Raw genomic sequence first — 27,587 nt, forward strand, 5'->3', positions numbered from 1 at the left:
CAGATTTGGTATTAGAATAAGGTCATAACACTTACATACGCCAAACAGGTTCTCAAGCAGGAATACCGAGGAAATACTGAGACCGTGTCCAGCTCAGAGGGGCTTTATGAAGCCGACATTCCAGTAAGATTTGAGTTTCCGGATTGGAAAGACTTCTCTGAGCTGCTGTTTTCATGACCTCTTTGTACAGATTACAGCAGACCTTAATAAATAGTTTGACCTGCTGTTTATCAATGAGCATGGAGGAGACAAGATAAAATCAAGATGAATTTCTTATAAGTTGAACTCTTATTGAACACACATGTGATACTTATAAATTAAGATGAAAAAAAAACTGCAGCTAGTCAACTAAATACATAAGAACATTTAAAAACATTTTGATAATTTCACAGGAATATTACAACAAAAATCAACCAAACTCTTACAAAGGACTGATTAACTTTTCTCTTGGCAACATCCAGAAGTCACCAGCGCTTCTCTCTTGGGGAAATATCTGCAAGAAACAAATTCAGTTATTAAAATGTTAAATATTTTTAGCGAACAGTTCAATTAATTTCACTATGTTTGTATAGCTCCATTAATCATTACATTTCAATTCAATTCAGTCTGTTGAAACTAGCCCACCAGTGTTTGTATAAAAAGAGAAATCTGCATGCAGATGACTTGCCTTCGAAAACAGAACATGCCCATCACCAGCACGGCCACGCCTCCAAACACCACTATCACTGCGGTGACGATGGAGACGGCAGACAGCGAAGAGGGCTCTGGGTCATGTGAAGAGGTGTTCAGGATCAGAAGTGACAGATATTACGTGCTGAATGGTGTTTAAAATTCACATTGGGAAATATTTAAACTGATCTGAAACCAACCTGAGCACACAAAGGACCCTGGTATGTTCAGGCACTCCAGGTGTTGTGGACAAGAAGTCAGTTCCTCACATTCATTGATATCTGCAAAATCAGCCAAAAAAACAGATGAGAAACAAATGATGTCTCTACGAGGCATGTGGAGTTGGTCCCAGAGGTGTTGCTGAAATCTCATTAGGGATACTGACCAGGTATTTCCAAACTTATGACTGCCACAGCCCACAGAATATCTTCTGCAGTCCACCCAAGCCTTTAATTACATTTTCTGGTTATTTCAAACTTCACTTTTGGCATCTGACAGCCACTGCTCCATTTTACTTTTATCAACTACTGATGCAAAATATGGCTGAAGACAAAGAATTGCATATCTTATTTTTGTAGTCCCATCACTTGGTTTCATTAGCTCGAGTACTTTCTTGATTAAACTGACATATTTAATGGCATATTTTTAACTAAAAAATAAGTTGACTGAATGATTTATTAAAAAAAAAAAATGATTAGGACCCTGCCGCAGTACCTTCACAGTCCACCGGGGGCTGCAGCCCAGATATTAGAAACAATTAATCTAGATAATATAGCTGACTAAACTGCTGAAAAATGTGTTGAAAATAAACTCCAGCAATTAGTTAAATTGCTCTTTCTGGAGAATTGTATTTTTAATTTTCATGTTTGAATTTTCCTGGTTAAAATTTCTTCCTGGAAGTTGGAATTTCAAATTCATTCTTGAGTTAAATGAAAGTTGTGTTATGAAATCTCCAAGATAAAAAAGGAGCTTTAGTGCCTAATTTTTTTTTTTAACAATTATAACAAAAAAACATAATGTTAAACTCTGGTGTTAAAAGAAAACAACAATGCATTCCAGTAATGCATGTCATCAGGACTTGACTGGACAGTTTAGTTTTCGTACCCTGACACGATGGGGGTGCTGGGCTCCACTGCTGGCTGTTTGGATCACAACTGACGGATGAAGCTCCCAGCAGCTTGTAGCCAGAGTGACACTGATACAGGATCACAGAGTTACAGAGGAGATAGTAGCCAGATTGAATCCTGGGTATTGGACCGCAGCGGGGATCTGTGAGAAAGTCAGTGAAAAAATAAGGCCATCCCACCTTAATACTCGACACAACTTGTTTTCCACAGCCTCACCCGAGTCCTGCTCTTTCCAGGAGCTGATGTCAAGGTGAGGGATGAGGGGGTTGGAACAGGCCAGCATGTCCTCTGAGGTCTCGGTGCGTGAGAACGGGTCGGCAGGGACATGTGTGACGTGGCTGTTGTCACAAATGATGCGGGACAAAGAGACCGAACGCAGATGTTTCCTCTGAGCGCTGGTGAACACTCCTTCCCTCTCCCACCAAAACCTTGAAAGACAAGCACATATTTTAGAATTTCACTTTTTGCATCATATTTTTAATAATTTAATTTTAGCTGTGGCCCACCTGTCACCGTCTCTCAGGGCTCTGAACTGTCTCGCGAGCAGGCATGACAGGAGCGGTCCGACTCGGCCTCCGGGCAGAGCTGGCTCAGAGATGGCACCCACCCACACGTCGATGTTGTGAGGTGTCCCGTACAAGAGTTGGAATTTGTGAGCCAAAGTGAAGTTGCCCAGAATTTCAGCCAGGTCCAGTGTGGTGTTGGGAACAGAAAGGCCACAGAACCTTCGCCAGGAGCTGTATCCTGGTGGAGGAGATGAGTCAGAGGACTGCAGGTTAAAGATGGAGTAAAGAAAGTGAGACGAGCATTAAATACATGGGGCTCATGTGAAAGTGAACCTAACAAAATACAAATTTTACCAAGTGCTTTACAGTTAGAAAGGAAGGACGTAATTAGAGGGAAACAAGAACCTTCAAACTTCAGTGTAAATATATAAAAAATGAGATAAAAAAAGATAAGATTAGGTTGCATCAGGCTGGATTCTCTCAAGGTTTTTCTCTGCAGTGACTTGCAGTAGCATCACGTGATAACGCACATTAGGAACTAGGTGACTTAGGTCCATGAGAAGTCACTCCCTGAGGAAAATTTCTGAGAGCCAGTTTTCACTCTTAATTAACAAGCAACACAAATAACTATTAGAGGACTACAGGCCACCTGGCAGGCTTATTAACACATTCCTACATCTGGAACTGGTTCATGAGTCAGCACACACTTTTCATGGCAGACTTTCAAGGAAACAAGGATAACTACTATTAATGATGCTGTGATGTTGTGCACGTTGACTTACATTACAATAACTTCAACTGTGTTCTTATCTTTTTTCAGCTAGAATATGAAAATACACAGTTTAATACAAGAATTAGTATACAGTATTCCCACGTCACATTGCGTTTTACCTTTCCAGACACGCTACATCGTGGATTTATCTGCAAATTTACATCCCAGGAATTTCATTATATCATGAGTTTCTCTGTGTTTTACTTTTTAAAATTTTAATTTATTTTTGCAGTAAAAATAAGCATTATTTAGCCTAAAAAATGAATAACAAAGTTATAATAGGGTTTATAAGAGCATGGGGAGGATTTTTATGGCTTAAAATATACAAAAGTAATATAATAAACATATGGTTTCTACTTTGCAGATTTCCCCAGAATGGAAGCACTGTGATAATAGAGGGAATACTGTAACTGCAGAAAAACTACAACCACTGGTACATGGTTTTATGGTCTTAACGCTACTGTAATTTTTTTTTAAATACATACTAGGCTAAAAGAGGTAAATATGGGTGTTGGAAACTATGGATTGTGGATCCTGATTTTTTTTTAAATCATTTAAAAGAGACGTATTCTTTCTGTGTGTGTGTGTGTGTGTGCACTTGTTTAAACATCTTTGTGAGGACCCCCCCAAAAATGGATTGTAGGGTTAGAGTTACAATTAGGTTATGGTTAGGTTTAGGATAAGGGGCTAGGGAAAGTATTATGTCAACTTGATGCCCTCAGTAACATTTGAAAATGTTTGTGTGTGTGTTTTATTTATTTATTCCAATGTCTTTAGTTGTATCTGTCAAAAATGCCAACGATAACACAGTCTGACAGGCATAAAATACTATTTTTGAATCAATTAGATGATTTCCACAAAGTTTCATCAGAAATTGCCTCAGTGGAAGGGTAACTGTCAAGAAGCTATTCTTGAGGAAGGAAACAGGCAGAAAAAGCTGAGGTACGCCAGATTAAACAAGAGCTGGACTCAAAATCAGCGGCAACATGATGGAGTCTGATGGAGTGATTAATACAAATTTGAAGGAGGAGGCACACCAGTGCAGCCATCTGTAAAGCATGCTCTATAGAGGCTGCACTCTGTAGTGGTCACACCAAATATTGACTTTTAAGGCTGAACAAATGTGTGTTTGCCTAATATACTGTATTTCTATGTATGCCTCCCATTTCCCAAAATGTGAAGGGTAGCTCAAGTAATCCCCACCCACCTGCCCCTCCTCTAATATGAGGGGCAGCCAATCACAAGAAAGTCTGTTTAAAAGGAGAGGTTCTAAAATGTCTTGTTTCAGATAGAGGAGGAAGTGAGAGACTGTATTAAGGATCAATATAAGATACTGCACATATGGATTACTTTTAACTGTGACTGGTGCAAAGCTACTCTAGCTGACTTCAAAAATGAAAACATGGAGCTGGAAAAGAGAACACTAGGACAGTCAGTGGTTTAGAGGGATATCGGTGCGAGAGGTTGCAAGTCTTGATACCAGGCAGGCCGTGGTCTCGGCCTCTCTGGAGGTTAAGGGCCCCGAGGTCCAGAGGCATCCCACCCTGTGCCTGAAAGAGCCTCTCTGTCAGCTCCTCCACCATCATCTGACCGGGAGTCTGCAGCTTGGCTGGAGACAGCAGGAGGCCACGCAGCACTGGGTCTATACCACCTGAAACAACAGGAGGAAATTAAAATAGAAATAGAAATGCTGAGTATATGTAATCAAAGTAAAACAACAACATTGCTCTTTACCTTCCTGCACAACCCTCCAAGAGGCAAACAGTGAGTGATGCAGCGGCAGAGAGGGATACTGGGAGTTAGCATTATATCCCGGCCCCAATCTGGTCACTACTGGTTGCACGGTGACGTGAGCAAAACGAAATGCAGCAGTTGCAAAAACATTAGCAATGCTGGGATCCATGTCGGGATCATAACCCTTGTAAGGAGGCATCAGATGAGACATGGCACTCTCACCAAGGACCCGTGGCAGGTAGTGCTCCCATGTTAGGATCTTAAAGAATTAAGAACACCAGTTAAAGTGATGAGTACAGGTTGTTCATCAGAAACTCCTGGAGATACCTGATGAATGGCTCCTATGATCTTGCGGGCCTCCTGGTAGAGGGTGTCTGGGCTCCAGTGAAGGTTTAGCAGGTGCAGCTCTTTGACCAGTCGGTTGTGCTCTCTCAGGAAGAGCGTGTGCAGGGCAATCAATCCCAGATGTTCATTGGCTCTCGAATCACCTGTGAAGCATTAGTCATGAGCAACAGCTGCACTGAAGCTTACAGTGGGTGGAGGATTTAATGCATTCGCCCACTCACCAGCTTGAAAGCAGGATGTGGTGTTCTGTTGGTGAGCAGACCTGTCTGATGTTCCTGAGGTGGTGGAGTTGCGAGGGCCGCAGGGGTCCAGGTGAGCCTGGAGGCGAGGCAGGAAAGGCATGTAGGCGAGCTCGTGGTCTGAGTGCTGGGAGTTGATGGCCATTGAGCCCAGAGGAGAAGATTGGTTTCTGAGAGCAGAGGCCAGACTGGTGGAGCTGCCGTACACCATGCTGGCATCAACAAAGGAGGTGATGGCGTTGAGCTGCTCCCGCTGATGATGAGGCAGAACTCCAGGACCACAGCTGGGAGCAGAGCGGAAGAAAGGCATGCAACTCTGGACCCCATTACGAGGATCAGATGGTGGGATCTAGGAAAGAAAGTTGTCTTTAAACTGCTGATGATGAGGGAAAAACATTCTTTTCCATAGAAACGATATAAGGAAAAAAAATGATGTGAGTCTAGTCTTTTTTGGGAACAGAAGTCAATTTTAAATTTCTAAAATAATTTCACCTCCAACAGTAAAGAATAAAAAATATCAGCCGTGTCTACTTGTGATTCAGAACTACCTTTAGCAGCAATAACATGAGGTAACTATCAGTTTCTCACATCATGGAGAACCTGGCTCTCTCCAATGATGAGACAGGAATTCTGGAGGAATTCTGGCTCACGCTTTGTTTCAAGATTGTTTCAGTTCATAGAGGTTTGTAGGCATTCGCACTGCTCTCCTAAGGTCCTCCCACAGAATTTCAGTCAGCCTGAGGTCTGGATTTGATTGGCTCATTTGAACACTTTCATTTTTTTCTTTTTCAGACAATTGCTGGTGTTCATGGAATTGCTGTCCTTATACATGACTCAGTTCATGGTTGACAATATGACCTCAAGGTGCACAGACCCAGTGGCTGCAAAACAAGCCCAAATCATCACCCCTCCACCACCTCGCTTGTCATTTAGTGCGAGGCATTTGCTTTGCTTAGTTTTCAAAAAATATGGTTCTATACTTTATGACAAAACATCTCCGATTTGGTCTCATCTGTCGAAAGCACATTGTTCCAGAAGTCTTGTGGTTTGTTCAGATGCAACTTTGCACACCTAAGCCGTGCTGCCATGTTCTTTTTAGACAGAAAATGATTTCTCCTGGCAATCCTTCCAAATACTTCTTCAGTGTTTTTGTAATTGTACTGTCATGACCTTTATCACTTTGGGGTCTCAGACGTAGATCTTTTTTCTTTTTTTTTTTTGCATTTTCTCTTAGCATTGCAGGTTCTGATGTTGGGGTGAATTTGGTTTAATGTCCACTCCTGGGAAGATTGCAGCATTGTCTTAGCACACACCTGAATGCTCCAGACCTTCAAACTGCCTAAACTTCTGCTTTTATAAATGTGCTCAACCTCGCTTGTGCACCTGGCTGCTACTTATGCTCTTAATTCCTATGAAAGCAGTCAAGTGAACTTTCTTTTCACAGAACTTTATGTACAACAGCCAATGAGAAATCTTCTAATTGGGTGTAATGAGAGAGTATTTCCTGGTTTATATTTTCTATTTAAACCATTGACAGTGTTACTGGGTCTGGTGCTAATAGTGAGAGATAATCTGATATACAGTAAATATACAGAAACTATGCAGGTTACAGGTTTTGCATTTAGCAAGTGAAGGAAAATTATAAAAAAAATACAAAATAAATTAGAGCCTTCTGAGAGAGCTGGTGATATGCACCTGGATGGGAAAGCAGGGTGAGTCTCGGTTGCAGGTGTGGGTGCAGTCAGCTCCAGTCTTGAAGGCGGCTGTACTTGGACTCTGAGGCGTCAGCACCAGATCATGGTCTATCCACTGACCCCAGTCCACCAGCAAGTGAGACAGAGTGGAGTCCACAGAGATGTTGTCGTTGTGAGTGAACAGCACTTCCTGTGACACGAGTCGCACCTGGAACACAAGAGATGAGGAGGAGGAATGATAGGCTTACAGCGGCTGGCAGGACAGAGGACGAGCGAGAGCTGCTGCAGGACTCTTACTGGAGGCAGGCTGGCATTGTGATAGGTGTGTTTTGGTTCCCACCCTCTGGGCATCCCCCACACATCCTCGTACTCTGGAGCCAACCAGCGGGAATACGGGATATTAGCAGCCCCCCATCTCGGATGTTGTCTGTATAGCAGCAGAACACAGAGAGATGGTTACCTGAAAACAACGATGTCTGTTGGGCACAGCGCCAGTCTGTCAAGTGCTGATTTTTATACATGCTCTGACCTGTTGTTGCACTCGCCTGTGACTGATCTGTAGCGCTCAGAGAGACAGTCTGTCTGACAGCTGGGCGTCTTCAGCTCAGCGGAGCAGCCTGTCACATGCAGCAAATTCTCCACATCTTCTTCATTCAGCATCTCTGTGGAAGGACGGTAAGCACAGCAAGGTCCAAGTTAGTAACACTTAAACATAAAGAAATATATATGAGAAAGATCAGATCAATTGTTGTATCGTTTCCTGTCAAAAACAGATACAAATTATACAAATCTACTTCTGGAATTTGGTTTTGCTGAACTTGAATATGCTTCAGTAGCCTCCATGAGTCAGCTTATACTGACTAATATTTTCTGGCACAATATGGAAACTGTATTGTTTGTAGTCATCATTGTAAAAATATCTTCTGTCCTGCTTAACGAGATTTTTTTAATAACAAAGATACCCTTACCTGGTTAAATGAAGCACATAAAACAAAGAGTTATAGATGAAATAAATTGGCTGTGTTATACTATATCCTGAAACAAACTAAAAGTATGATGTAGAATAAAGCTTCTGTTTAATCATTCATCAGATTAAATGGCCCGCAGGTTTACATGGTGTTCCGCTGCTCTTCAGTACCGTAAGCGTTGGGCTGCATCATGGTGTTAGTGTAGACCATCTCTCTGATCAGCTCCACTGTGTTGTCCAGCAGTTCAGCAGCCCGGATCTGGGTCCTGGTTCTGCTTTCAATCTGTTTGAACTGAGCCAGCAGGTCACTGGGTCTCAGAGCGCCTTCAGACAGCGACATCTTCACCCTGGAAACATTCAGAACTTTGTACTCAGTCCCTCGCAGAGGTAAAATTATTAATTTTTTTCTATGTGTCAGCCTAGTGTGAAATATTTCTAGATATATTTTAGACCGAAATAAAGAATTTCTACCTTTCACTTGTGCGGGCATACGCAGCATCAGTCAGCTCGATCGCCCTCCGAACAGCCTCATCAACAAACGCAGATCCCAGATACACCACTAGCACAGAGCAGAGCAGTTAGAAAGGCTCCAAAGCACCTTCTCTTTTCAGCAATGATCAGAAATCTTACCTGAGGTGTTGCCAAATACTTTGGCCAGTGAAGCATGACCAGGGATGAAGAGCAGGACGAGAACCAGTCGAAAAAGAGACGCAGACACCTGAAATGAAAACACATTAACCTTCAAATTTTGAAAAAAACGTTGAAATTTTTGCATAAACTTTAAATTGTACATCAAAGCAGAAACTCACCACAAGCGCTGTATTCATTGCAATTCTGTAAACTTTTCAGTGTGAGCAAAGAAGAATCGCTTCGGGTTCAGAGAAGGATTGGGAGGATTTTACCGCTGCATTCGCTCCGACTCATCTTGAGTGCAAGCAAGTGTAGCTGTGTGTGTTTGGCTCCAAGTGTCAAGGGTGCTATGTATACACTGTGAGCGGGGCCAACAGGTATGTGCAGAATCCCCTTATCTGTCCTTCCTGGTGACAGAAAGGCAACATCAAACGCAGGACTCGCAGCCTCGACCTAATAACCTCTCAAATCAAATTTACGTCTGTGCTCTCGCCCTCGATGAAAAGCGTCTGTCAAATCAGCATTACAAATAAATTAAATAATCCTACCTATCCCTCAGCAGAGCAGAGAGAGTATGTCTTTGCTGTAGTAGAGCACTCAACCAACCAAAGAGGCGGCTGAAATATTAGATGTCAAAGTAACTTCAGTAGCAGATTAAAAAAAAAACAGTTAGACTTCACAATGACAAGGTAAGCTTAGTATTTGGGGATTTTTTTTTTTATTAAAAGGGTGTCTATGTCTTCACCACATGCCAAACATTTCAATCTGATGGTCCCTGTGCCAGTGACACAGACAGGTGGGTGCGCTGGAAGCAGGGATTCTGGGAAATGACCATGAACTGAGCACAAGGATGAGACAGAAAGATCTCAGAGTGTTTCTGTCCACTGTGAGGCTTAACAAGTCAAATGTATGCCTGCTTTCCCCCCCTTTGATGTTCCAGGTGTGTGATACCATCAAATGATTCACCAGTCCCATTTCATTATGCTGTTATTAATATTATCTCTGTTGACCCACCATCTACTCCATGTGCTCCAGAGAAGAGCCGATGTATCCACAAAGGTACAACCAAATATTTGGCATACAGGTAGATCAAGTGTCAGTTGACCCACATTTCCTCACTTGTAAATAATGAATTCTGGTCAAGTGGATTCTTTCAGGTGATCATTTCTGATAGAAATTTTTTTTTTCAAAAAAAAGAAGAAAAAAAAAACACCACCTGGTCCTTAGCAGGTCTTAAAACTAAGTGCACCCCACGATTCAGTCACTTGTAGGAACACATTTAGCAGCAATAACTTGAAATAATTATTTTCTGTACGGCTATCAGTCTCACATTATTGCTCCAAGTCTTCTTTACAGTGTCGCTTCAGTTCTTTGAGTTTTGTGGGCATTTGTTTATGCTTTGCTCTCTCAAGGTCACAGGACAGCATTTTGTATACAAAGGAGTTCATGGTTGACTCGGTGCCTGCAGTGTGCAGTCTCTGTGACCAACGCATGGACTGATCTTAGGGACAGTTTGCTAGGACTACTGACATGTCTTGAATGTTAATTGCTTCCATGTATGAATAATCTTTCTCATTCAGAATGATGGCAACAGCTCCTTCTGTGTGATCATTGATAATGTCTTTCCTGCCTGGCGTTGGTTTGACGTGTACCCATATGCTCCTGCAAATGGACAAAATTTTTGCTTTTATAAAGGTCATCACACTTGCTGATGAACAGTAATCAGGGAAGCTGCTACCATTTTTTAGTAAATAAATAATGACACACTGTTATAATAAACAGTGTTACTTTAATTGAAAGGAACGTTGTATATGGGAAATGAATTACTGCTGTACCATGTGTGAAATAAATAAATAAATAAAATCTATATTATTCATCTGGGTTTGTATTTACATAATTTAAGAGCTGCTAAGGACCAGATTAATTTTATGGTGTCCTGATATGTAACACCTTAGAACTGAAACAGGGTCTACTGTCTTTTTCACTTGACTATATGGTTGGATAGTCAGTTTATTTTTTCTTGTAATTTAAGTATTTGTTTTTCAAAGTGAAAGATAAGACTGAAGGTTTTATATACTTATGACTCTGTGGATGTGGGCTGGGAGACATTATGTCCTGGTGAATGTGAATAAGACCAGAGAGAGAGAAAGAACAGCTTTATGCCAGGATGTTGATGTGATGGAAATGTACAAGTACCTGGATGTCCACAATGACTAAATGTTATTGTTATTATAATTATTTCATCATGATTTCAACTGCTGTAACAAAGAAATTTCCCAAATATGGGATAAAGCATTTCTCACCATCACCTGGTTTTGAGGTGCAGGAATAAACAAAAGCAGATTATTTGTTAATCTGCAGGTTGGATTAAAGCCACCTTTGTGTTTGGAGCTTTCTGGATTTGTCTATCTGGCACAGATTCACAGGGAAAAACACAGTAACAAGGATCGATAGCACGATAAATGAAACTTTAAAAACAAACAATGAAGCATTAAGAGCTTTGATGCAGATGGCTTTTATTCACATTATTTTACCCAGTTAGTTTGGTCAGTTTATTTTTGCCAAAGCAGAAAAATGTACTGATTCATTTGCTCGCATGAAACATGCAAAAAGCAGTAACCAGAACTACTATTTAAGAAAACTCACATATTGCAGGCACACATGCATTAATATTCACAAAAATTGGCAAGTAAACACAATGAAGACACATAATACTGTTTTCACTCTGGGATAAATAACTTCATCTAAATTGGGGGACTTTGACAAATATCACAGTGAATAAATTAAGTCACAGTTTTAACAGCAGTTAGTGGGAAGACTTATAAGTGTTAGCTGTATGTTGTTTGGTTTCAGATCTGGAGTCAGGCGTGCTGAGACCACAAGAACCGATCGCACCGCTCGAGCATCGTCTGGATCATGGCCCTGAAAAATAAAATATTTTTTAATAGTTTTTTTAATGACAAAGAAATCTTTAACCTGAGCTGACTTTTTATTCAAGAGAGACGGATACAAAAAAACTCGGTGAATAACTCTGACATAGAAAACAGTATGTTCACCCTGAATAAAAGGAGCTATGTTGTCAAGATTCACCATGGCAACGGGTAAAAAGCAAAGCCTGTATTTTATTCCAGTGGACAGAGCAATGTGAACGTGAAACAAAATGATATATGCAAAATATAATAATGTTCCCTTAAAAGTAAACAGCCCAGCGAGTGAGCTGTCTTGACGGAGGATTGTGCTCTCAGAGTGCTTCTGGTTTAATGACCGTACAAACAAATTTTAACATGAAATGTAGTCAGTATAGAGTCAGTTTGTTTGCAGCCTGCTGTTAAACTGTGAACTACATTTAGTCCCATTTGGGAATCTTAGTCACACAAGATTGTGCTTTGTGTTAAGTAGAAAAATAACAAACTAACAACCAACTTGAAGTTCAGTGTGTGTAAAAGTGCAAACTACTACAGTTACCACTGCTAATTCGCTCGACTACGTGTTTTAATGAACGAGGAAATGAATCAGTGTCAGCAGTTTGTTATGCAAACATGTCGCAGCTTTGTTTCTGAGAAGGTTACTTCCTCACATCAGCCAAGAATGGCAGGAGACCTCAAATTTTTACCGTTTTCTGCATCTAACAATACATGAATAGTCTATCCTGTTGTTTTGAGATTATAAATATTTGATAGCCTGACCCACCTTTGCCTCTTCTCAGCGACTCTCAGCACCTCACAGACCAGTTTGGAGTGGGGTGAAAGGGCCAGTTGAACACCACAATCCTCCAGGATGGTCAGAGCTTGGTCAGGCCCAACAGTCCTAGCCAGCATGAGAGTCAGGCTCTCCGGGCTGATCTTTCCTCCGCAGTCTGCTGAGCCGTTGGACGAGTCGCTCCCGTTCACACCTGCGACCTGCTCCGAGTTGACCGTGCTGCTGCACTGCTGAGACAGCTGGATCAAGAGCTTCCACTCGTCCACGGTCTGGGGCCTAACACCTGGCAAATAAAGGAGAGAAGGAACACACGTTAGTTTGTGTTAGTGCTTTTTTAGGTTTACATACGCGGCCATTTTATGCTCTCAATAATAACTAAATGAACCAGCCAAGTAACAGGATACAGAAGTTAGTTCCAAGGAATTAGTCCATGCAAGTGTTAAAGGAACTCCTGAATTTATTCACTCAGACAACCTGTAAAGTCAAACATTTCCAAGGCTGCCCTCTGTCCTCCACCATAGCATTAAAAAAAGGAAAATGCTGCAGCGAGGGAGCTGACAGGGATTAGAAAAAGAGAACATATTTCTCCCGTATTGGCTTTTCTTCATTGGTTCCCTGTTAAATTCTAAATCAAATTTAAAATTCTTCTCCTCACGTTCAAGCTCTGAATAATCAGGCACTATCTGATCTTAAACACCTTATAGTACCGCATAACCCAAACAGAGTACTTTGCTCTCAGACTACGGACTTACTTCTGGTTCTCAGGATATTTAACAGTAGTATGGGAATGCTTGCTCATAGGGGGTTGTTAGTGTTTTCTCTCGATTATCGTAGGGTCTTTACCTTACATTAAATAAACTCCTTGAGGTCACAGTTGTTGTGATTTGAAAACAACTGAAATGAATCGACTTGAAAAGTACAATGATACACAGAGTTACTCAGTTTGAATGAGTCGGTCAGTAAAGTCTGTATTTCATAACTCCTGCTCCACAGTTGGAGTTTAAGAAGATTATCGAGACCATCTTTATTACGTGGTAATAATTAATTTAGACGTATTACCCGCTCATCGCACAAGAACAGCTGATCACAGGTTTTGCATTTACTCTAACTGTCCTCACTCTTACTTACTTATTAATGGATAGTTAGACCTAATGAGATTGGTTGGTCGGATACACTGATACATTCACCGATCTTAAATGCAAACAGTCATATTGTGGTGGCAATGAGAAAAATAATGTATACTGTGTACGTATAAACCCCCCCCACATTTTTTAGTTTTAACGAACCTCATTCTGTAACCCCTGACACATTTACTGTAACTAAATTTCCTGCCTGAGAAACGGTGGTTTAAAGACTTCGTCTTACCATCAGATTCATCCAGCAGGGTGATGTCATCCAGCTGACAGATGGCGGTGAAAGCTTCTGTGCGAAGTTGGAGCTCATTGCAGAGGTAGAGGTAGCCCGTCCAGTACCTTCACATACACATTACACAAAGGGTTATACTACATACGTCAGTCCCTTTTTTGTGTTTTTTTAAGGTAGGCAAACTAATTACTAATTATACCCGTGACTTCGACAAGTCTCTAACATCTTCTGCTTTGAGGAAAAGTCTGCAGGAAGGCGAATCAGCAGAGACAGAAGGCGTCCATAGCCCCAAGTGAAACAATGCGAATGCCACCTGCAGCAGGAAACACATGAAGTTAGAGATTATTATTATTGTTCTTTGTTCTCACTTCAGTATCTTACTTAAATAGATTCCAGTAGAAACGGCTTTGTTTAGATCTATGCAGCTATGGTTCTTTACATCATGTTCAGCTAGTCTACTGGGCCTTACAGGTTAAATAATAGTACTTGTAAAAAACAAACAAACATCTGCTTTAGTGACTAAAATTAGTGATACAGGAACACTTGTTTACATGGCTGATAGTTTTTAGTCACATCTACACCGTTACCTTTATTAGTGAGACACGTTCTAAAATGTTCTCTTGTAGTTTTTTGTTTTTTTCTATCATTTAATCATTTAGCAGTTAAAAAACAAACTCTTAAAGAAACTTAATTTCTTTAAGACGTCATCAGGAATAGTTCTCCAGGCTTCGTCGTACATTAAAAGCTCCACTTTGGACGTTAGCTGCCTTTTGTTATGTTCTCTATGAGGATGATCCCACACTGCTTCAGTAATGTTGAGAACTGGGTTCTGGGGAGGCCAATCCATAACTGATACTGTTATTTGTGTGTTTTCTATCCAGGTGCTTTTATTGCATAACCGTGTGTTTGAAAAATGAAACTGTGGCCAATAAGACTTCACAGATTTTATAGAAAAATTCATGTTTCCATCAATCTTGACAAAATCCCTCAACATCTCCCTCTGAAATGCAGACCCAAATTATGACAGAGACTCCACAAATGGCTGTAGACAAATGATTTTCAGTCCAGTTCTTGTGTAATTTGGCATATAACATCCTTTCCCCTCTGTTTCGCTTCCCTAAGAATGGCTTCTTGATGACCCTTCCTTTGAACCCATTTCTGATGAGTCAAACAGCAGATGAATGAACTGAAGAACCAGATAAGATCTCTCAGATCCTGCATGAGGTCTTTGCAGCTAATGTGCAAAGAAAAACTTCAGAAAGCTCAAGAACTATTGCTCAAGAGCATTAAAAAAAAAAAAACCAAGAAAGTCTGGCTCCTTGGAAGCAAAATAAAAAGAAATGAGGGGTGGGGTGACTTTTGCACACCACTGCATCACAGTATGCTGAAATAATTTAAGATCAAAATACAGATAAACTAGTGACTAACTTAATCAATTAAAAAAGCCTAATATTATTACTTTGTATAATATTAAAAATATTTTGAGGGTTTTTGCACAAAATATTTGTAGAAATTTTAACTGTCAAAAAACTCACACACAACCTTCCATTATCTTTGTGGCATCATTGAGCCAGTTCCTGTATCATAACGGCACATGGAAATGTAAGGCTGGGCTCATAAACAATCTCACTCTGCCAGTTGACGGATAAAGACAAAAATGTGCCAACTTACCTTGGCTGTCCATCAGGGGTCAGGGTATCACAGCACTGTGGAGCATCATGGGTAAGTGCCAGCTCCAGCCAATCCTGTCTCAGTGTTTCTGGATCAAGAAGGGACTGTAAAAATGACAACCTAAAAAAACAGAAGAAATAAGTGTGAAATTCTGCAACAAGCTTGGTGTTTTAATTTATTTAACAAAAAGGTTAAGCTGAAGACATACCTGTGCTCCTCAGTTTGTGATTGTACCAGATTATCCAGATATGCCAGGAAATGGCTTTTCTGAGCCATGGTCATTACATCAGCAGGAGTTATGGTAGGATAGAACTGGGAAAAGGAGCGTACAGCCGCCTCACCGTGCTTCTCATACAGTCTGGATAATAACATAGCAAACTTATCTCACAAGGTCTAACACCGCTTTTCTATTTCTGTAGTTTAAAATCTCAATACAAGACTTTGTGTTTCTTTTTAAAGGTCAAACATTAAAGAAGGGAACTTTAATGATGTGATATATCAAAAAAAGGATGCTGACCTGTGAAAGTGAGCAAGGAGATGAGCTGGACTCCAGGGCTGCAGCTCTCTCAGACTTCTCAAAGATTTCTGCAAATCGCCTCTCTGAAAAACTTCCACCACCTTGCTAGACTGGGTGAGCTCTACAGATACAAGCATGATATTTGATGAAGATGAAACCACCAAGAATCAATGAGATTTAAAAATACAATGAGCAATATATGTACATCATTATTTTATCAAAATTCTGACTATTTTTTAGTCTTTTGTTATGTAGGATTATTGCAGAGTACATGCATTTAATTTCCTAACCTAAATTAAACGTATTCACCTTTATTTTCTGCATATTTTTTGTTCTGTTTGAATGTTTTAATTTTAAAATTAAAACATTGTCTGTTTGTCAATTTGTGAACTCAAAACACACATACATATAAGTTTTCAATAATAGTTTTCGATAATTGTCTGACCTAGCATGGCCTCAGTGAAGGAGCTCATTATCTCGGGCTGCTCCTGATGGCACAGCAGACACATTCTTCTCACGCGCTCTTGGTCCAGCAGAAAAAAGTAGCGCCTCAGGAAAACTGTGCACCCCAGCTCTTGTTCGTTCTGGTTTCTGAAACAGCTCAGTTCTGTGTACAGTGTGGCCAGCTCAGAGAGATGAGCCAGCATATCTGACGGTATGGGTTTAGGGGGCACCACACGGACTGGCTCAGCAGGACTCCCATTTGAAGCACCGTTTTTCATTGAGTCTAACATCAGCTGGTTCTCACGCTGTCCCTCTTCTTCCTCAGGCTTAGGCGTTTCGTTCTTCTCTGTAACATCTGTCAGTTCCTCTGATGAAGAGGTAGGCTCCTCTCGTTGATCTGAGCAGGTGCTTAAATAATCCGTATCCCATCTCTCCTCTCCTGCTCCATCCATACTGGAATCACCTGCAGCAGCTGACTTGAGCTCCACAGACCCAAGTATTCGCTCCAGAACTGGCAACCACTCCATCAGAGCTTCTCTCAGGGAGGCTGGGTCTAGTAGCACCAAAGGATCTTGTATCTGGGAGCTGATGTCGGAAACATTGTAACTATTTAATAGAAGTTACTGGGTCTTGCATTGGGGAAATTAACAAAATGCAGTACTTACATAGCTTGCTCTGTTGCTGACTGAAGTTCCTGCATTTCAGCCTCAGCGTTAGATATTTCATCACCAACCCTGTGACACGTACATGTCAAAGTAAAAAAGAAAAAAGTTTGGATTGATCTCTTTTTTTATAGCTACTATTAAAACAACACAAATTGCTCTAAGCACTCTAAAACAGGTGCAACAGCACTTACTCATTCTCCATTTCCTCTGAGTACAAATTTGTGGTGGCTGATATTTCAGTCGGTCCGCCCTCTCTGAATTCAGGTCTCTGCCAGAGCTCAGAGTTCATCTGGAGAGTGTTGATCTTCTCTGTTGTCTTCTTAACGAAACTAGAAACACTGACGACAAGAAAGTGAACAATAAATACGTTTTGTTGCACCGTATAGCAAAACAACAAGAGGAAGAGAAAGCGGTACAAATACAAAGTTGAACTGACTCAGAAGGATGAAGAGACCTTAAAATTAAACACACCACATGTGCCTCAGTATGAATAATAAAACACAGATGTGGGTCTTCAGCGGAAAGGGGAAGTAAGGCATATGAATGCACAGCTGCACTTTAGTGAAAGTTTCAATTCTCAGAAGAAGAAAGTGTTAAAATATAGCTCAAAGCCGCATGAGCTGCGGTGAGAGGCACATTTGTAGTTAAAGCTTCTTTGTTTCTCATTCACCTGTCTTTAACGGCCTGCAGCGCGATGCGGGGGGGTTTGGGACGGAACGAGAGCGGGAGGTGAAACTGCAGGCCTTGGTCAGATCGTTCAGCCTCCGTGCGCTCACTGGTCTGCGGATCTGAGTAGAGGTGGGGGCGAGATTCGGAGGAAAAACACAGATGGATGGAGTACCAGAGAGATGAGAGAGACAGTGGACATAATGCAAGCAGATGGAGCAAACGTGGCAGAGACTAATGAAGAGAGAACATAAATCAAATGCTGCACGATACAAAAAAATTAACCAAAACAGTGATGTATGTGAGTGATACGATGGAAAAAGATAAGAAACTTGGTATTAACAGTGGGACAAAGTGAAGATTAAATTTGTAAAGCAGGTCAATAATCACAGTGATTGCTCAGCACTCACAGCAAATCCAACAATGCAGCAGCAGAGAAACATTTTTTATCAAATGATTTTATTTTATTTTTAAATTCAAGTCAGAAACTGTAATAGAAAAAAACACAGTTGTTATTAAAAACATGTATGATCATTACAACAGAGAGGCAAAGAGTCAAATTATTAGCAGTTATGTTACATAGATCCTGTGGAACGCTCCCATATCCAATTAGTTAGGTTATTCTCTTGAAAGGTTTTTTTCTCCCTCTTTCTTGGGTTTTAGTAGAGCGTTAAACTGAAAATAATTTTACTCTCTCTTAACGCTGAAATCAGAAGGGTTAGAAAATAAATTTGATCCTGAAACATAAATCATATATAAAAAGAAAGAGAGAAAACACAAAGAGATGGAATCAGGATAAGAGTCAAAGAATGAGTGATGAAAGAAAGAAGAAAAGTAAGTTAGATTTCTGCTTTGCTGTGATCACGGTTTCAGTATTAGTGAGCCTAGTTTTGATGAATTTAATCTGTTCTGATCATTTTTAGAAAGAGTTACTTCGACTTGAGCCTGCTCTCTACAGAAAAATGCTGTGTCTGCTAATATTTACTAAATTCTGGCTGCGGTTGTCAACTTTTCACCCCTGAGAATTTTCAGTTTTTGCAGATTATACTAAATATGAAGGTTATGCAATGGCAAAAGTGTTATTTTATCACCAGTATTAGAAGGCTCTTTGTATAGATCACTTAAGACTGTCTCTTACCATGATCGACCTGATCCTCATCCTGCACAAAGCTGAATTCTTTGAGCCGCTCCTCCTCTGACACAGACTGATTAAGCAGGGAACTCGTCTCCTCATCTGACTGGCTTCCCCTGCGGCTGATCACTCGATAGATTCCACAGTCCAGGACGTTGAAACTCTCCTTAAAAACCACATATTTAATATCACTACACTTCCTTCATTACATAGAATAACTGAGAACTACTGAAGAAATAGAGAAAAGTATTAGTTCTTACATGTGAGGAGATACTGCTCCTCCGGCTGCTGGAGGCTGAGTCAAGAGGCTCCAGTTTTGTAATGACATCTTCCAGCTGCCCGATCAGCTCCAGATGTGTGCTGGAACTGAGCTGAGACTTCAGGTGCTCGAGGCGGTCAATGGGAATTGATTTCCTGGCCTGAATTAAATAAAAATTCATTCCTACTAAGATTTTGATAAACAAAGTAAAAAAAACCAAGTACTTAAACTTTAATCTGCAGCATACAAACATCTGAAAGTTGTCAAGAAAACTGACTAATGCATCGTTGCCACTGTGATTTTTACTTTAGAGGTGTGGACCAGAAGTCAAACGACTGCCTTTCTAGTTTAAAAGTCTGAATTACATTTCCACACAGTAGTATGTAGTATATATTTATCTAACGTAGAAGGAGCATGATGGAAAATAGCATTTGATGAACTTAAAATTCAATTTGATTCAATTAAATGGCACCAAATGACAAGAAGCGTTGTCTCAGTGCATCACATGAAGTCCCGCAGAAGTCTGAGCCAGTGCTTTTATAGCTGAGAACTGTTAAGGAAAGCTTAACGGTAAACACAAGGATTCTCTCTGTTTTTCCCTTCCTTCTATCAATCCCTCCATGTTGGGGTCATGAGGGCAGCAGTCTAAGCAGAAACTCCCTGACTTCCCTCTCCCTGCCACCTGCTCCAGATTGTCCCAAGAAAACGAAATGTCCCTTAACTAACCCTACTTCCAGCTGCTCTTTTTCATTAGCACCTACTCAACTCGACTGTACTTGATTTTTAGAGTTAGTTATTAGGTGATCGTACTGGTACTAGGGACATTTTTAGCACCTACTTGGGCGGGGTTTCAAGCGAACTGGATCAAGCCAAAAATGTAACATGAACACATCGCATGCCACTGATTGGCCTGGGACCGACATGAAGGAATGAGTCACGACAGCAGCTCCTTCACAAGAATCAAACCTGACATTTTTCAAACCAAGCAAGAGGGAAATGGTAACACAACGCCCACCGCCTTCTCTGGGACTCTTCTTTTACCCTCAGTGTGACAAAAAGTCAGAGACCAAGCAGCAGGTATACCCTCGCCTCCATTGTTGCATTGTGTCACAAACAAAATGTCACCCAGATTGAGCTGGTACTTCATTGTAATGGAAAATGACTGAAACTGAGCAGAATCTAGCCAAGTTGAACTTAGCAGAGCCAACTAGGCGCTAATGGAAAAGCACCTTTAGTATGGCAGTAGTAGCAATCTTACCCTGCTGGTAGTGATTGCATGTTGGAACATACAGCAGACAGAAGCAGCCAGAGGCCAGGACTCCCTGCGCAGCAGGCGCTCAACACATCGCTCTGCAGATAACAAGGAGATGTGGGACAGACGCCCGCTTCCATGGAGACAGAAGAGCTCACTGCGATAGACCGCCACATCAAGCAAATCTTCAAAAAACAGAAAACAGACTGAGAATAATTTACACTCAATTATATCAGAACAACAAAGCTCTGCATGATCATCATTCACCTTCATGATTTTTGTCTATCAAGATTAAAAACAAACATGATGTTATTGCAGTAAAATAATAAAATGATTACATTTTGAGGGAATATGGCAAAGTTTGTGTTCATGAAATAAAAGGTTGGTGGTATTCTGGGAAAAAAGAAGGTAGAAACACACCTTTAACTTCCGTCCAGAGGAGCAGCTGTCCATTCTGAGGTGTGAAGATATAAATGGCAGAATCAGTCCAGGTCAGCAGCTTTTGGTCCCTATACACAAAAACAAAGTGTACCGTTAGTCAAGCGACAGGCTGATCTGCATATGGATTTTTTTAAAAACAATTTGACATGTCAGATGAAATGAAAATATCTCGAATATTGTAACATGATATGATAAATTATGCTTATTACCCAAAATAAAGCAGCTTAGGGAAGGCGATAGACTGTGGAGTCTTCTGCACTGGATTGTAATTTGGCTCATTTCTGCGTCAGAGGAAGAAAAAACAGATCACAAGCCTGGCTTTTAAAATAAGCAGGGTCCTACACAGGAGCACACATTACCTAAAGGTGATGAGAGGCAGTGGAGGACACGCCAGAAGCTGTTTGAACTGATGGGTGCTCAGAACCTCGCCGTTAAAACTGGCCTCCCATATTCGAGACCCCGGCCGGGCACAGTACAGCAGTGGGGGCTGACCCATTAATAATCCCCTGTTCTGAGGGAAAAAGCAAGCTCCATACTCCCCGTCACGCTCCTTATTTCCTACACGCCAGAACTTCTCCCTGAAGAGACACACAGAAGCCAAAAATCACATAACAACTGTGAAAGGTCCCCAAACACCATGGAATACAGTTTTTTTATAAACATGAGGAAAAAGTAAAATAAATATTGATTTTATAATATACTATACAGGAAGCTCAACACGGCCAGGCTTTATTGGTGTTGGAGACAACGGGTATTACAACAGGGATTATTGTTTGTTTGTTTGTTAATTTATTTTGATCATGTAAACAATATACAGATACATTTAGCAACGAAAAGAAGAGAGAAAAAAATACTAAACAAAATAAAGTTTACACATTTCAATATTGCTTCTGTTCTGATTCAGCTTTCATTCTTATTTCTACTTCAGGCTCTGTGTGCTAACGTAAAACATGGTTTTCAACGCGTTATTTGACTCTTCTTCTGCAGAAATTAACCAAATCGGTGCAGCGAACTGCACAAGTGATAAAATCTATAAATATGATGGAAATGGAATAGTAAATGGTAATGCTGATCCAGGAAATAAGGCAAGGAGAGCAAGGCTGCAAAAAGAAATAAAAAAATCAATAATAAGTTAATATTAAATATTTTTTTTATTACTTTGAATCATTTTACCAGTAAGTGCACTGTTGGTGCTGCCATTTATTTCTAATGTGACAGCTGCTCATTCAATCACTGGAACAATGTGGGCCACATCACTCACACTGCTGTAACTTTACAGTTGGGCTTCCTTTGGCGCTACAGGTAAACTACAGCTCAGGGTGGCTGTCTAAAGCGTATTCCTTCTGCATAGTATAACACTTGCAACATACTGTTAATGAAAGAATCAGAATGTGTCACGGATGATTTCAAACTGAAACTCACAGCATAGCACGCTGGACATTTAACCTGCTTTGGACCATATTTTCAGCATAAGTTACTATGGCGATCTAGCCAAGTTAAAAATGTGGCACCTTTGACACAGACAACTCGCCAATGTATTAATCCTGGTTGTAGCACTGCTTTTGTGCACAGAAGAATCAGTTGTAGTTTATGTTTAAAAAAATACAAACTTAATATTTTAAGAATAAGAGAAGAATCTGTGATAAAAACTAATATGTCCGTGATTATGGATCCAACCTCTTACTACTGGACCATTAGTGACAACATTTACCTAAATGGAAGCATGAGTGTGAGCTCTCTGTGAGTCTCTCCCAAGAGAGAGAATATGAAAGACACAAGACAGATGGAACAAAAGTGGTACTCACTTCTCTGTGTCGCAGAGATAGCAGCGGGTGAGGGAAGACACAAGCAGTCGTCCATCTTGGTACCCAAGCTGAACCACTTTAGAGTCCACAGTGGTGACAGTCTGGACAGGGAATATAACAAACGCTGACCCCTAAAGACAGAAAAAAATACATATATCATGAATTTGACATATAATAAATGTAGCATGCAGAGGCAACATTGCTGTTGTCAGCCAGAACCCCCCCACCCCCAAAATAATAATAATAAAAAAAAAAAAAACGTGACAAACAACACAAGCACAGTCAGAAAACTAATCACCATAAGAGCTAGCAGCTCTTATAGTTGCATATTTAACCACTAAACTCGAACGTACTTTTAATTAGTGCCAAGCTTTCAATGTTAATCAGCAGTCACTACCTTTCCCATTTTGGAGGATCCTGCACGGAGAAAGGACACCTTGCCTCCAGAGTCGCCGACAAAAACTTTCAGCGCGCTTGTATCCCAGCAGAGTGCAGTAACTGTCTGACCTCTGTGCTCCCAGGACACACTGACTCTCTCTGGACGAACCCGCCGCTCCAACTGCAGCTCCCACACCACCACCAGACCCTGACTGGATGTGTATCACACACAGTGAACAATACGGGAACCACAGCCAAACACAGAGATGAAGTAGGAAAGAAAAAGACTGCAGCTTGTTTAAAAGTACTTTTTGTAGTTACCCACAACAGAATTTAACTACAACTTTAACCACCAGGGGGCAGCATTCTACAAGTGGGTGTGTTAACACACATTTTAAACCAAGGAGGGGTACAAAACATTTTCTTTACTTTCTTGAATAAACGCTAACCTTGTTGCAACTGCAATAAAATCTTCATCGTGAGGGCAGCATGCCACCTGAGCGATGGATCCCTCCTGGGAGAAACACGCAAATTGAGTGATGGGTCAGTGGACAAATGCAAAGAAAACTAACACCACATTACTGTTTATGTTTAACTTTACCACTCATTAACAGAAGAGCAGCACAGGCTCACAGTCACTTATTACCTTGTGAGTGAGGATGAGCCGTTGTTTCCAGCCCTCCCTCTGAATCAGGTGCACCCCGCCTGCTGATGTTCCTAATGCGAGCCACTTCCTCGACACTGCCAAACAGGTACACTACAGCACAGTGTAACACAGAATTAATGTCAAGCATAATTTTATTCTTGCTTTTCTAATTTTCTTCCACTACAGCTGAAAGAAATTAAATCCATACAGTGTATTTTTTAAATACGTCCTACTAACTTTAAAGCCAGGATTCTCAAAGTGCGGTTCATGTGGCAATGGTGGCCCCCGTTAGTAACCCTTTATGTGGCCTGATGGTAGTTTATTTCATCCAGATCACTAATGTTTAAAATATAAACACCACCAAAACGACAAATACCAAAATAAACAAGATTCTTAAATGACACATTACACCCACTAATTTGTTTTTGTTTCAAGTCCTTCTTTAAAGATAATTAGGAATATGAGATGCCTACTTGAATATAAATAGAAAACTGGCTAGAATTACTACCTTTAGCCTGCCGGAGTCCAAACGCAGAGCAGAGAGAAGTGGATCGAGGCAGTCGAACTCTGCCAGGACATAATTGTGGTTCTCTGGAACAACTGGTATCGGAGGCATCTTCACTGTTGCTCCAACACAGCTAAAGGACAAAGAGTGAGTCAGATAACTATGAAAGAAAATAGGAGAGAGTTCATACCATGGCCCTCGGCTGTGTGGCTTCACATGACTTTCAGCAGCGTACCTACCCTCTTTAATTGACCAGTCATGACTCCACTCTACATCACCGCCGGCCTGAAAAACCTCCTCTTTAAAACAGTTAGTTTGGTGCACAGAGCACTTTTTAAATTATTTCATTCTAATTCAGTTAAAATACTGAAGCTTTTAGTTATTACGCAACATATAAGTAAACCTCAATGTTAGGGTGTTTTTTGAGTTAAAAATATCTTTATCTTTACCATTTTTTGTTATTAAAGCCTTTTATTCTGGAGACCTTTTGATGGGACAGCAAGAAGGTGAGAACCAGCACTCCAGTCTGACCTCAGGCCTTCTGTTTGTTGGCATGCTAGTGTAACAGGGGGTGTAACATTAGTGTGAGTTCGTGAATGAATTTGGTGCAACAGTAGTATATTTAACTGCTGAAGGGACTGAAAATGTAGAACTGGCTACATTTTCAGGCCTTAGTGCTGCACAGTGATGACTTGCACTTAATTAACTGACATATTTAAGGGTAAAAGCTGTGAGGAGGACGATGATTTTTTTTTCTTGCTGGATACATTCAGCCCAAGCTGTTGTTCAAAATGATTCACCTTTCATTTAGTGTTGGATGTTAGCTGTTTCAAAAGTGGTGGTAAATTGTGTAGATTCAAGAGTGGAAGTTTGCACTTTGTTAGAAGTTAAAGTTTTGCAATAAATACGTTAGCTTTAGTTACAGAAAAATGAGCTGCTACTGTGAATAGTTCACCCAAAGGCTGCAGTCACTGGCTACACCAGACACCAGTTTTCATTACTGCACCATACTATACTGTAAATCAGAGCAACAGGGCCTCACAATTGATGGCCTTGTGTAAAATTTGCAATTAGGCTCTGAGATCATTAAACACCACTGATGCTCTGGCTGAAATAATAAATCTTACAAACAATTAATACATAATAATAATTCAGTAATAAAATGTAATCCCTCTGATTCTCATTATTCTCATTCTGATTCTCATTCTCATTACGCAGCAAAAGACTCATTGCCCCGAAATGCAGAACTGACCGCCACAGTAAATCCTTTGTGCCGGTGGCAATAAGACTGTATAACTCTTCCTCACTCTGTAGGTGATTCTCCTGAGACTATTACCTATGTTATTCTGTTCCCTCCAGACCATGCAATATTACCCAAGAGTACTTATTGAATATTTGTTTTCATCCCCCCATCATATGCTGCTACTCCCTTCATTCTATTGCACAATACTTGTCACTTTCTAGAACCGCCTGCACTGATAGTTTAGTTATTTATTCACCAGGATATAGTTATGTATATTACTTTGTTAGAGTTATCCGATTATTTGTCTTGCACTATCCTACTGTATATTACTGTACACTATTCTTATTGTATATATTGTATATCTTATATCTATTTCACCTGTTCCTCGGTACACTATTCTTATTGTATATATTGTATATCTTATATCTATTTCATCTGTTCCTCGGTCTCTCCTGCTGCTTTGAGCATGTACATGACAAAAGAATTTCCCTCGGGATAAATAAAGTTGTTCTTATTCTTATTCTTATTCTTATTATTCTTAATCAAAACACTGTGACGCTGAAATCATTTAACTTACACAGTGAGCATTTTTTGGCAGCTTTCCTTCCTTGCTAAACTTTATTAATAGCACTGTTCCAGTCTTACTGAACAAATTACTGTTATACTTTCCCTCTCACTTACTGACACTCTGCAGCAGCTGTGCTGCTTTCAGTCTGCATTAAGTGTTTAAGCTCATATTTATTTAATATTATAGCTCCATCTTCCTTTGCCAGTGAAACCATCTATCTTTGTTACTGTTCATATGCTGCCAACACCAAACCTTTCATATTAACGTGCTTGTAACTACATTATATGCCCAGTTAAACATTTTTCCCCATAATTATGTTTATAAAGTTTTTTTTAAAAGAGAAGGCCCAAACTGCTAAACTAGTGCTTGCCATTACTGAAGCAATGAGACAAAACCCTACATTTGCACTTGGTTCACTGTATAAAGCAGAATATAAAAAGTAATCCATGTACTTCAGTCCAAACATGTGGCATCTGTCCTTAATTGTCCATTTTTAAATCAACATTATAATGAATCCCTAGAAGTTCAATGGCCTCTCCGTTTCTGCTAATAAAGATAAATATTGGTATATAAATAATGGTATATATAAATATATAGCATAAAAAAAGTAATCTCTTTTTCATACCTTTATTGTATGTTAAAATAAACTGCCTTTTGTCTTGTGAATAAAATAAATAAACAAAAATAACCCTGATTATAGTAAACCAAAAATAAATAGTGATGACATTTTATTTATTCCATAGTTTTTTTTGTAAGTACCAAAACACTTTGGGCATGAAACAGACATTCTCCGTCTGAAATACGTCAGAATCGAGTCAGATGCTGATGTGTCAAAAATTGATCTGGTCGTAGACTGTCGCACGGGTAGACTAACACCCAGTTCATGTTGGTGTAGCTGTATTTAACTGTGGGACTGACAAACTTCAAATGTCATCATAGCAGTAACAATATACGGGAAAAACAGGAACAAAGATAGCGCGTTTATTAACCATTTCGGTATTATGAACAGGCAGTAGTGTCGTCACCTATGTTTGTTCAATGCCGTTGCTGCAGAGGATTCATGCATGTCACGATTATAATTTAAAATCGAAAGCGTTTTCTCTTTTGGCCCAAAACAATGCTAAATGTGACAACGCGCGCAGACACATAATAATATCCATTTAAAGACTAAAACATTCGCAGTGTTTACTTCCTCGTTAGTGGGTCCTGAAAAGCAGCGCCCACCGTCACGAGTTAATCTAACACCAGTTAATCTGAAACACCGGTCCAAAAATCACTGAAGCTAACATTTGCGTCAAAACACACCGGAACCACGCGGAAATACTTAAAAGTATAACATTTATTTAAAACATTTCACTGTCACAGTTTATTACAGTTAACACAAATCTAACCAGCCCGCTCCTCCCACTTTGTTTTCAATAACAAGTTAGCAAGCATGCTAGCTTAAACGCTGCCATGTCCATTGGACCCAATGTTCGTAAATTAAACTCACCAGATATACCGAGCGACTCTCCCGGCTGTAACACCACACTTACAAGGCTTTCTTACATCCCAGATTTATTGCGTCTTTGTTCCGCTGCGCTGGAGAAAGTCTCGGTCAGCAGACCCGTGACAGCCTCACTCACTCAGCTGATGAGGGCACTTCCTG

General features: G+C 40.3%; 2 protein-coding genes across 2 annotated transcripts; both read right to left on the bottom strand.

The window, feature by feature from the left end:
• Nucleotides 1-435: 435 nt before the first annotated feature.
• epx (eosinophil peroxidase) lies at nt 436-8,880 on the bottom strand. The gene is made up of 17 exons (XM_039614156.1): nt 8,863-8,880; nt 8,684-8,771; nt 8,525-8,612; nt 8,225-8,400; nt 7,616-7,748; nt 7,384-7,513; nt 7,088-7,294; nt 5,375-5,741; nt 5,136-5,296; nt 4,809-5,067; nt 4,555-4,725; nt 2,303-2,540; nt 2,013-2,224; nt 1,774-1,938; nt 870-950; nt 668-764; nt 436-493 (listed from the first exon to the last, which is right to left on the bottom strand). The coding sequence occupies exons 1-17, from the start codon at nt 8,878-8,880 to the stop codon at nt 436-438; spliced, it is 2,649 nt and encodes an 882-aa protein (XP_039470090.1).
• A 2,298-nt stretch (nt 8,881-11,178) lies between these two features.
• On the bottom strand, nt 11,179-27,564 carry hps5 (HPS5 biogenesis of lysosomal organelles complex 2 subunit 2). Its single transcript, XM_031747372.2, has 23 exons — nt 27,432-27,564; nt 24,132-24,261; nt 23,624-23,734; nt 23,427-23,491; nt 22,997-23,189; nt 22,600-22,730; nt 21,154-21,372; nt 21,004-21,075; nt 20,774-20,862; nt 20,360-20,538; nt 19,103-19,261; nt 18,849-19,008; nt 17,715-17,832; nt 17,236-17,382; nt 17,045-17,113; nt 16,381-16,964; nt 15,936-16,056; nt 15,627-15,776; nt 15,419-15,538; nt 13,947-14,060; nt 13,748-13,854; nt 12,374-12,665; nt 11,179-11,605 (listed from the first exon to the last, which is right to left on the bottom strand). The coding sequence occupies exons 2-23, from the start codon at nt 24,237-24,239 to the stop codon at nt 11,545-11,547; spliced, it is 3,369 nt and encodes a 1,122-aa protein (XP_031603232.1). The 5' UTR covers nt 24,240-24,261; nt 27,432-27,564; the 3' UTR covers nt 11,179-11,544.
• Nucleotides 27,565-27,587: the final 23 nt, after the last annotated feature.

This window comes from Oreochromis aureus, linkage group 7, assembly GCF_013358895.1.
Source record: "Oreochromis aureus strain Israel breed Guangdong linkage group 7, ZZ_aureus, whole genome shotgun sequence".
NCBI classification, from domain to species: domain Eukaryota; kingdom Metazoa; phylum Chordata; class Actinopteri; order Cichliformes; family Cichlidae; genus Oreochromis; species Oreochromis aureus.